This window comes from the organism of the source record quoted next, unplaced genomic scaffold (genome assembly GCF_019419815.1).
Source record: "Pyrus x bretschneideri cultivar Hongxiangsu unplaced genomic scaffold, Pyrus_bretschneideri_v1 Contig61, whole genome shotgun sequence".
NCBI lineage: Eukaryota > Viridiplantae > Streptophyta > Magnoliopsida > Rosales > Rosaceae > Pyrus > Pyrus x bretschneideri.
In genome coordinates this window covers 484475-494750 of record NW_025999800.1, presented here as the reverse complement: position 1 = coordinate 494750, position 10276 = coordinate 484475, and the positions used below count along the sequence as shown (strand labels likewise).

At 35.4% G+C, this 10276-nt stretch overlaps 1 protein-coding gene across 5 annotated transcripts; it reads left to right on the top strand.

Moving 5' to 3' along the window:
* The first annotated feature begins 1517 nt into the window (after positions 1–1517).
* Positions 1518–9648, top strand: LOC103929284 (probable complex I intermediate-associated protein 30). Of its 5 annotated transcripts, XM_048572506.1 has the most exons (10): positions 1518–1879; positions 5416–5601; positions 6172–6280; positions 6701–6771; positions 7263–7376; positions 7658–7708; positions 8168–8259; positions 8653–8733; positions 8844–8942; positions 9311–9648. In XM_048572506.1, exons 3-10 carry the CDS (start codon positions 6183–6185, stop codon positions 9497–9499), a joined length of 795 nt encoding a protein of 264 aa, XP_048428463.1. In that variant the 5' UTR covers positions 1518–1879; positions 5416–5601; positions 6172–6182; the 3' UTR covers positions 9500–9648. The 5 variants fall into 5 exon arrangements, with proteins under 5 accessions (XP_048428463.1, XP_048428462.1, XP_048428465.1 ...); XM_048572505.1 differs by having other exon boundaries at positions 5416–6280; XM_048572508.1 differs by lacking the exon at positions 6172–6280 and having other exon boundaries at positions 1521–1879.
* Positions 9649–10276: the final 628 nt, after the last annotated feature.

Genomic DNA, 10276 nt, shown 5'->3' with positions numbered 1-10276 from the left:
TTTCTATTATCTGATGAGTAATCTTTTTTAATGCGGAATTAGAGGTGCAATTGCAATAGACAAGTTGTCCACTAATATGCGGAATTATAGTAAAGTGTGATTGAAGAATAAGTGTGATGGACTTAAAATGAATTCAAAGTTATGGAAAGAACTAGTTGGGAAATAAACTGGCCTAGGGCGGAACCCAATCAAGGGAACAGTTGACCAATATTTTAACTACCTATTTAAATTAATAATACATCCAGTAACATGTCATGCTTGGTCATTTTACATAGTCAACAATTTTATATAAAAGTTTACCAAACATTATGACACTGTTTTTCTTCTTTTCTAAAAGCACTTTTAACACTATAGTTTACTAAACACTTTCCTACTTTTTTTTACAGCTGTTTATTCTCATAGCACAGCAAAAATTGTTTTGAAAAAAGAAGAAAAAAAGTACAACTCCAAACTAGCCCATATATCTTTTTCAGTCTTTCCATTTATTCGATTTATGAAAATTCTTGCATACAAGGAGCACATTTTCTCATAGCTATATCTCTCACGTGTTGATGTTATTAACAATTTTTGGAGAACCTAATGCTATAGTAGAATATGATATACATTGGCGATGCCCTATTGTAATTTTTATGTGTTAAACATTTAACCTAGTTGTTAGCCGTGCAGAAGTAAGAATTGAAACCATCTTATTCTAATTCTTAACTTTCAGTTGTTTCTTAACATATATGGAATCCAAAAAAGTGGCCGAAAGAGATTAACTACAGGTTCCACCTGCATAATCCAATACCTCCAAAATAAGAAATCTGATCATATGTGAGAACTAGTAAATCTTATTTCCATTGTTTTTCCATCCTCTAGTCATTACTTTCCTCATTCCAATCAGTAAACATGTTTCCCTTAGTACCACGTATGTCTAGTATTATTCCTCTTGTAAGTGGGAGGCTGTCTAACATTATTCCTATTGTAAGTGGAAGGTCTTGTGTTCGAATCTCGTAAATGGTGAATTTGATACTAAAGTATTACAGCATGCGCATTATGTTACTTTTATTACATCGTGTGCATTATGTTACACCTTCCAAAATAGGCCTAGAAAATTGAGTATAGTACCAATAATATAGAAATCAAACTCTTACAATGGATCACAGAGAACGCACACACAATTTTTGGGTGCATAAGAGTATCTCCAATGGGAGTCTCCCACAACCACTTTTGAGGACTTATTTAGAAACTTTAGATGGATATTCAAGTCCTTAAAAGCATATTGTCTACAATGAAAATTCCTTATAGTATAATCCCTAAAGGGACTAAAATATTAAAAAATTATTATTCATATCATTGAAATATTGTACCCATTGATAAAAATAAAAAACTATCTCTACCATTGATTTTTTAAGAATTAAAATTAAAAAATAAAAGGCAAATGAGAAGTTGCCCCATTTGGGTGGGTTCAAAAAACTAGGACGGAGGGAAAAGGATGATGAGAGTTGATAGGGGGGAAAAGGGGGGGAAGGGGCAAATTTCTAGGGTTAGGGTTCCACCAAATTTTTTCAATTAATGTGGTGATTGGGTGGTTAATTGGGTTGTTACTTCCTTCTAGCTAGAGCTAAGTTAACTAGTTTGCTAAGTAAGTGGCTAAAAATTCCTATAAGCTACATATACAACAGGAAATTGAGGAGTGGTAATGGCTTGAGTGTTTGCTTGTTTAGGAGATTTGGAAGTAATAATCATGGCCAATCCGAAATTGGTGATCTTTTTCGTATTAAAAAGGAAAATGAGGATATGCATAGCTGTGGACTTTCCCAAGAAATCAATCATGGTGGGTGACGTCATTGCTTAATGGCTGCTGCAAGGGGGTGCTTCCCCAGGATGGGCGTGCAAGGTAAGTTCCTTATCTAATTGGACGCCTTATAGTAGTGTTAATTATAGTGCTACAGGGAAGCTAAAGGGTTGCTATTGCTTGTCTAGATTCTCAAAATCTAGCTCAATTTATGTTCTTACAATGGTAATTATTAGATTTAATGTGTGTAATTGGATTGATTTTATGACGCTCAAGGCTAAGCATGCTTGTCATAGGGTTCGGATTAGGCCGTTTAGTTTTTTGCTAATTATTGATTTTGAGTGCTTGCTTGTAACTGTTGCTCTTCCTTAGTTAAGTGTCTGATGCAACGCTCGAGTTAGTATTTATAAGTCTTGGGGGTTGGATGTTTTTTCCACATCAACTCCTTGTCCTCCTTGTCTGAATCCCCTGTGTTTAAGCATGACAGTCATATCCCAGCTTGAAGCCTCCTCTTCTAGGCAAGCTCGCATTCCTACTAGCCCCAAGATCCCTTCTTAGGCTAATAAGTTTGCCGATCCTTTACCTAGTCAACCTCCGATTGTGGTGAAAGGTGCTCGTGGAACGTTCACTATGGAGAATGGTATTACCAGAGTATCTACCAGTCTTTACTCAAATCTTAATGTTGAGTACATGGAGAGTAAGGTCCTAATAGGTAAGCTTGTGGGTAAGCAACTTGATACAAGGATTATTAAGTGGAAGCTTGGTCTAACCTGAGGGGATAGAGTTAAGAGTCCTTTTTATCTCGATCACTTTGGGCATAGGTGGTATGCTACTGAGTTCACTGATGAGGAGGAGTTGGAGTTCGCACTGGACTATAGGCCTTGATATGTTAGAGGGCAGATTTTTCATATGGAAAGGTGGAACATCCACTTTAGAGATACCGACCTTATCTCCAACCTAAGAATTTGGGTAAAGGATTCCAAGGGTGCCAGTTCACTACAGGGATGCTGAAATCTTGGAAGTTATTACTCAGCATGTGGGAAGTTTTGTTTAAGGCGGATGAGACCACAATTTCAAGTTTAAATGGTTTGTTGTGAGAGTCTTACTTTAAGTGGATCTTAGATTACCACTTAAGAAAATTCTGGTGGTGAATGATGATGAGGAGTACCCTCTATTGTTGAACTATGAGAAATTGTTTGAAGTTTGTTTCTAATATGGTAGGAAGCGCTTTAAGAGGCACTTGTGCCCTGCAGAGTTTGATAATGATGGTTGTCTGCTAGTTGATAGGATATTTGAGGATGGGCCTATGATTTGTCCAACTAATTTTCTAGTTAGTTAAGAGAGTAAGAATGAGCCTAGGAGGGGGTTATGCTTTTATTCCCTCAACCTACTCTTTTTTATGATTACAGCTCGGTGGAAGGGGATGTTCGAATTCGAGGTGATAATGCACAGGAGTAACGCGTGGAGGATGAAGGATGGTCTGAGGTGCCTATGAGGCGGGCTAGAAACAATAATAGGGGTAAGAGCTCTTCTTGTAGGGATGGTAGGAGTTATGATAATGTTGTCAAATGTAATAGAACTTGGGTGTCGAGGGCTAATTTGGTATCTAAATGGTGCCCTAGGACTGATGGGGGATCTAGGTCTGGTACTGTTGGTGAGAAGAGTGATGCTGAGATCTTGGCTAATGTGAGTAATAGTAAGGGGAAGAATGTGAAAGAGGTCACGAATCTTAAGGCGGGGGATGAAGTTTTCATGGAAACAGAGGTTAGGGAGTTTGAGCAAGTGTAATTTGGGGGTAATAGAAAGAGGATAAGAAGTGAAGCTAAGGAAGAGAGGGGTCGAGCTACAATCAGGAAGATGTTGACTAATGAAGTTGATGCTATGGCAACTTTAGGGCTTGAGGCTAGCCAGACTTTTCCAATCAGTTTAATTTCCTTTGTAGTTTAAATGCTTTTGATGTCTTTTGTATTGTGGAACCGAAGTCTAACCCGGATAGTGGTCTTAGTGCTTGTTTGTCTAAGTCATTCATTAAATTGTTTTTTGCAAAAGGATATGGTAGGGCTGGTGGTATTTGTTTATGTTGGAATGACTTTATTATTAATCTCACTATTATTGCCCACAATATCATATCTATCCATTGTGAAGTTACTGAGAAATGTTCCAATAAGCAATTTTTTTATTCACTTGTGTTTATGCTTACCCTCAAAAAAGTCTCCAATCCCAATTGTGGAATGAACTTGTTTCTTTGTTTTCAAGTAATAATTATGAACAACCTTGGTTGCTAATAGGTAATTTTAACAATATTATTAATTTAGAAGAGAAAGTTGGGGGTGACAGAAGTGTTAGTTAGCACATGGCAAACCTTAATAACTTCCTTAATGATGGAAATTTAGTCTCTATTGATGCAACTTGTGTGCCGTCTACCTGGTGTAATGGTCATAAAGATAGTACCATTATATTTGAGAGACTTCATAGGGCCGTTGCTCATATGGATTAGATTAACTCCTATCCTAACTATAACCTCCATAACTACCCCATTTTTGGGTATGATCATAGTCTCATCTTGCTTGATACTAATAGCTATAGAAGTGGTAACTACCAGGTGCTAGTACATTTAAATTTGAAGCCCTGTGGCTTTCCCATCCAGGTTTTAAAAATGTTGTTGGGAAAGCTTGGGAGCAAAATATTTTGGTAATGCGTGTGAAAAGATTAGAGGTTACTTAGGGACGTTTAAATTTCTAATTAAGAACTGGAATAAAGAGGTCTTTGGGAAGTTATTGGAAATGCAACAAAAGATTATGAATGAGAGAGATCCCAACAACCTTTTTGATAGAGATATTCAAATTAAAAACCAGCTAAGTGATGTGCGAAAGAATGAGGAATTATTTTGGACTCAAAAAGCTAGAACTAACTGGTTGCAGCTTAGAGACAAATACTAGATATTTCCAAAAGATGGCTAATGTTAGAAGAAGAAAAAAAATGAAATTACTAGAATTAAAGATAGCCAAGGCCATTGGTGGTGGAGGGGTGAAGCTCTGGATAGGGTTTTTGTTGAGGATTTCCATGCTAGGTTCTCTACTTTTGTCAGCCCGTCTTATGATTGTCTGGCAAATTTCATTGGCATTATTGATCCTTGTATTAGTAACGAGCAAAATGTTAATCTTAATAGGCCTATCCTTGATAGTGAAGTGTATAAGGCTATTAAAAGCATTGGAGCCTTGAAAGCTCTAGGGCCTTATGGTATTCACGCTTCGTTGTATCAAAACTGTTGGGAGATTGTTGCCCTTCAATGGTTAAAGACTTTTTCATTAATGGTTCAAGCTTGCGATTGATAAACCATACTAATATAGCTCTAATCCTTAAGGTGGAGAATCCTGAAGTGGCGTCTAGATTTAGACTGATTAGCCTCTGTAATGTTACTTATAAGATAAGAGTAAAGTGTAGCAATGGTCCCTTAATTTTAACTCAATTGGAGCAATGGTTCATCAACTTATCAAAATGTGCAGCTATGGTCCCTCAACTAAAAATTCATTACTATTGGTCTCTTAACTTTAATCCAACTGGAGCAATGGTCCTTCAACTTTAACTCAATTTAAGCAATGGTTATTCTAACATAACTCATTTGTCCCTATATTTAGGGACCATACGATTGTAGTAGGGATTCCATTTAAGGTTTCATTGGAGACGCTCTAAGATTTGGAACTCCAAAACGACATCGTATCCTTGTTTGGAAACTCTTTGAATCTTACCGGTTAAAACGGCTCCACTCCAACAAGGGGCTGAATTTGGTGACTCAATTCGGTGCAGCAATCTAACTAGCTTTGGTAAGCTCTCTCTTCCCTACAATTTTAGACTGCTGATTCTAATTCCATTCAAATTTATCAGAAATGGGTTTTATTTATCCTTATCGTTTTTATTTCTCATAGTTCAAACTTGTGGGTTTATGCTGGATGGGTTTTTCTCAGGAAAAACCCAGCAGATGGAAAATGGGGTTGCAAGTTCATGGGTTTTGTTTATTGGGTAAATTATGTAAATGGGTTGCTGTATTTTTTTTATTTATTTAACGGGCATCGGTTGAAAATATTTTAGCTCAAGTATAATTTTGTTGTGTTGAGCTGCACAGATTAAGGGGATTTCTGTTTTATTTGAAACTGATCAGAAACTAGACTTCGAATCGGTACAATTATACAGCTACTTAATGCTACTAAGCAAGCATTTCATATGACAAGGAAGGTTTTTGGTATATATAAGCGGTGTTTGCAAGTTTTAGGCAACGTTGGAGAATTAGTGTTTCTGAACTGATAGGTTTTTGATTTCATTAGTTACATTTGAGATGTCAGTTATTAGTATATTATTCAAAAATGTCTATAAATATAGGTTCAATTGATATGCAGTGGAACTCCAAATGTGCGTCTACCCTCAGTTCGGATGTAGTACTTCATTACGGGATTTGGGTTTAGGTGGGAATATCGATTCGCTTTACACATATGTAAATGAAATTTGGTAAGCTATCTGCTGCGTGTAGATCCTGGAACCTTGTGTTTGACTCAGTGAGTTTCAATTGGGTATCCCAACTTGCCTATATGGTGTTTGAGATAATGTCCCACTTAAGTATTGAGACCCTTTATATCCTATTTTTCTTGTAATGAGTTCAGTTTCTAGTCTTGAGATGAGTTGTTTAATATATGTGGATATGCTTTTGAATATTTGGAACATGTATATAAATATACATCTCAAGTATTGAAGCCCCCACAATAAATCTCATCATTTTTTAAGCTTTTAGCCAAACAAATCACGTTAAAAATCTTCACACTGAAACTCCCGTCATCTTGAAGTTCTTTGGTACTTCAAAGTACTTAATCCAAGCACACATGCTGAAATCTGGACAGCATTACAGCATTTGGATTTTTTTTGTTAATGTAGGAAGTTTGTGGAAAGAGAAATGTCCAGGTTTCGAGGAATGTTGCAAGCTTCCCTAAATGCAACCAAGAAAGGTAGTATCGCCACTTTTATTTGTTCTACATATCTTTACATGATATAATACAGAATCTCATGCATATAAAATTTGCGTAACTACCTTACATTCTATAAATTTGTCCTTCTATTTACTTTTCATTTTCACTAGGGGAATCAAAATCTTTCGTGTTTGTTTATACTTTCATATATTTCTAGATTTGATGAATATAAAAGATTTCACCTACCATGTATGAATATATTTAAGGGCATGTTTAATGCCTGAATCGTACGTTAACACTTGGCACCAAAAGAATTATGATGGCCAAGCATTACTGCATTTGTGTTCTTCCTGTTATATGGGAATCGGACTTTAAAGTCCACTTCTTGGTTTCCTATCAGTAAGTGAGTACAGATGTTTGCTTTTTCCACATTGATAGATGAAGTTATGAAACTTGTGTGAAGTTATCAATATTGAAACAATTTATTTGTATCAACATTCTGCTGTTTTTTGTATCAAATGCCAATTTAGCACTTACATGGAATGTTGAAGACCTGGTGCCTCCAACTGAGAGATTTATTTTCAATTTCAATTCGAAGGATGAGCTCAAGAAGTGGCATCTATATTCTGACTCTGAATACGGAGGTATTGATGTGCATAACTTTGATATCTCCTTTTATTAATATATAAGAAAAAACTAAAAGCAGTTGGGACTAATGCCTAGCTTTTTAGTCTCCTTGTATATGAATGCAGTTATGATTTCCAATGCAGTTTTTCCCTGTATGAACTTTGATCTGTATCAGATGATGGAATTGCAACTTTCTTTCCTGAAATTGTTTTATTGATTTCACTATTTTTTGCCCTTTCATTTTGTATGTCAACATGCCAAGATTTGAATATACATATCCATGCCTATTTCTTTGCAGGGTTGTCCTCAGCATCTTTAGAAGTTCCAGATAATGAAAATGGACCCACTGGTAATTGACAGTAAATACCTTTAAATGTTGCAATAAATATATTTTATAGTTATTGCTTTAAGCTATTTTTGCTCTGAACGCAAATTTGATGCACAGAAAGTTAATCAGGATCTTTCAAGAAATTAGGGCAAGAAACTGAAATTAGAAACTTGTTTTTTGAATATATGCTTTTTTGTGATAAAAGTTACAAATTCATGTTTTGATGCTAATGGAGAGTTTCTGCTCACTGCTAAGGCATGCAATTGCCTTGGTGGCACAGTTGTAGGATAGTATCTTTCATTTGAATGTTAAATTCAGATGAGTAGAGTAATCACTAATCATTATCTTAGCTTATGAAATTGAAAAGTTTGTGAATCCACATTATGCTGCTAGCCTACGAGCTTTCATTGTATATCACTGTTACCAGTAGTTGATATACTACGCACTTACCTTCTGAAACCATTCTCCTTTAAATTTTAGGAATTTTCTTGGGTAACCTTTCGTTGGATTTCATTGAGGGTGCAAAGCTGAAGATAAACAGGAGTGGCTTTTGTGGAATGCGTTCCAAAAAGGTGAGCTGTGAACATTTTAGTAATGTAGATGAAGAGTTTGAAATGAAGACAGAAAAGTTTTGTTAATGATATTTGAATATTTTATTATATTCTGAGAATCTTAACATCTTAAGATGTTCTGGTGTCAAATTATTGCTAATTCACAGTAATTTTTGTTGTTTGTTTATTTCAATTCTGTGCGTGCATGTGTTTTGTTATAGTTTTTCCCATTTCCGATCAATGAAGATCTTCTGGTTTCCAGTTTTTCTGACTCCAAATGGACATGGAAAATTGTTACACATGTGTGATGACCGTACTGCCAAATTTGGATTCATGCTTACATCATATAAGTACCCTATTCCACCAAAGACCATTTCGTGGGCATCATTTCAATATTTATTTGTTCTTCTGCAGTTTGATGGCTACATTGATTTGGACCGATATGATACCATAGCACTGAAAGTTAAAGGAGATGGAAGATGCTACATTTCTACGGTAACTATTTTTGTTTATGATCAAGCAATGAGAGGAGTTGGAATGCAAGGCATGTAATCCAAATTTCTTTGTCTGTTAATTTCTAATTGATGTGGTTTTTGCATGTGCAGATCTACACAGAAAATTGGGTAAATTCACCTGGTCAAGAAGAAGATAATTCGTGGCAGGCTTTTGTTTTTGTACCGAAAGATAACTGGTACATAGCAAAGGCAAGTTCTACTTGCCTCAACCTTTGGTGATTAGAAACGTGATATGATGGACCTGGCCATCACAGGGAGCCAAGAATTTCATGTTTCTTGGGTTACATGGAATTCAAACCCGAAAAACATGAAATTCAATTTAATGGAATGTCTTTGAATTTGTCAACTCCGTATTGATGATTTGAGTCCATGATGTCATTTTTGTGCAGTTTATAATTGAATGCATTATCCTTTTCTTTTTGCCTATCTTATCATAGGGTACTAGGAAACTCCGAAAACACTGAACTAGTTTTCCATTTGTCGGAATGCATCTGTAAATTTGTTTAAATGACAGACGTAATAGAATTGCATTGTACTGATTATGTATGATCTTTCAGATTCCTCTTGCTCTGTATCTACCAACATGGAGAGGAAATGTTATCGACGCAGAAATGGAAATGAACCCTTCTCGCGTTGTTGGCATGTCTCTATCAGTCAATGCAGAAGGCGGTCTCCCAGGTGCTAGAACTGGAGCGGGTGATTTCAAGCTCGAAATTGATTGGATCAAGGCTTTACGAACGCAATAACCTTGTAAAATATGTCGGAGTAACGAAGTTCGGTTGTATCCAAGTTTTGTGTTGATGGTAGCAAAGTATTCAAAGGTTTGACATACCCAGAAAATGAATGCTCCTGAATCCTGATGCTATCTTGCTATACACAATTGAAAATTTTTGCAGTTTGCAGGTTATTACACTGATAGCATATTTAAACTTTTTGGAATATTAGATGATCTGTTTTCTCTAGAAGGTCTTGTGTATGAAAAAATATGAACCTTAATTTCCACTTGGATGCAGATTTCCGAGTCTCTTTGTGACACGGAAATTTCAGCGACCAATCGTGAGTTCTATGTTTTGCCATGTAATCAAATGGACGAAAAGATATCAAGAAGCGGTCGAGGAGCGGGTTTGGCCAAGTTCATTGATCTCAAATAATGAATTATTAGTTCAAAAAATAAATCCAAACTACGGTTAAACTTTAGAGATTAATTTCATTTTGCTAAAAGATCTACAAAAAAAAAAAAAAAAAAAAAAAAAAAAAAAAGCTAATTTTTATATGATTTCTTTTAAAGAAAAGTACAATATTTTAAATGATTTTTGAGATTTGTATAATTCATCACTTTGGTATCTGAGATTTGAAATCAATAGAATGGTCCGTATCATCAATCATTTTGGTCCTTTTGTGAAACATTATGTTAAATAATGATCAAAATGATAAAAATACTCTTAATTTAATAAATAATAGGACAAATGATTTGACAAAAATTAAGAATATTTTTATTATTTTATTCTTATTTAATAGATATT

Excerpts from the sequence above, each read along its gene's own strand:
- LOC103929284 (XM_048572506.1), top strand. The coding sequence starts at position 6,183 with ATGTGCGTCTACCCTCAGTTCGGATGTAGTACTTCATTACGGGATTTG. Across the intron at positions 8,734-8,843 it reads GAAGATGCTACATTTCTACG|ATCTACACAGAAAATTGGGT; the intron begins GTAACTATTTTT and ends TTGCATGTGCAG. Across the intron at positions 8,943-9,310 it reads ATAACTGGTACATAGCAAAG|ATTCCTCTTGCTCTGTATCT; the intron begins GCAAGTTCTACT and ends ATGATCTTTCAG.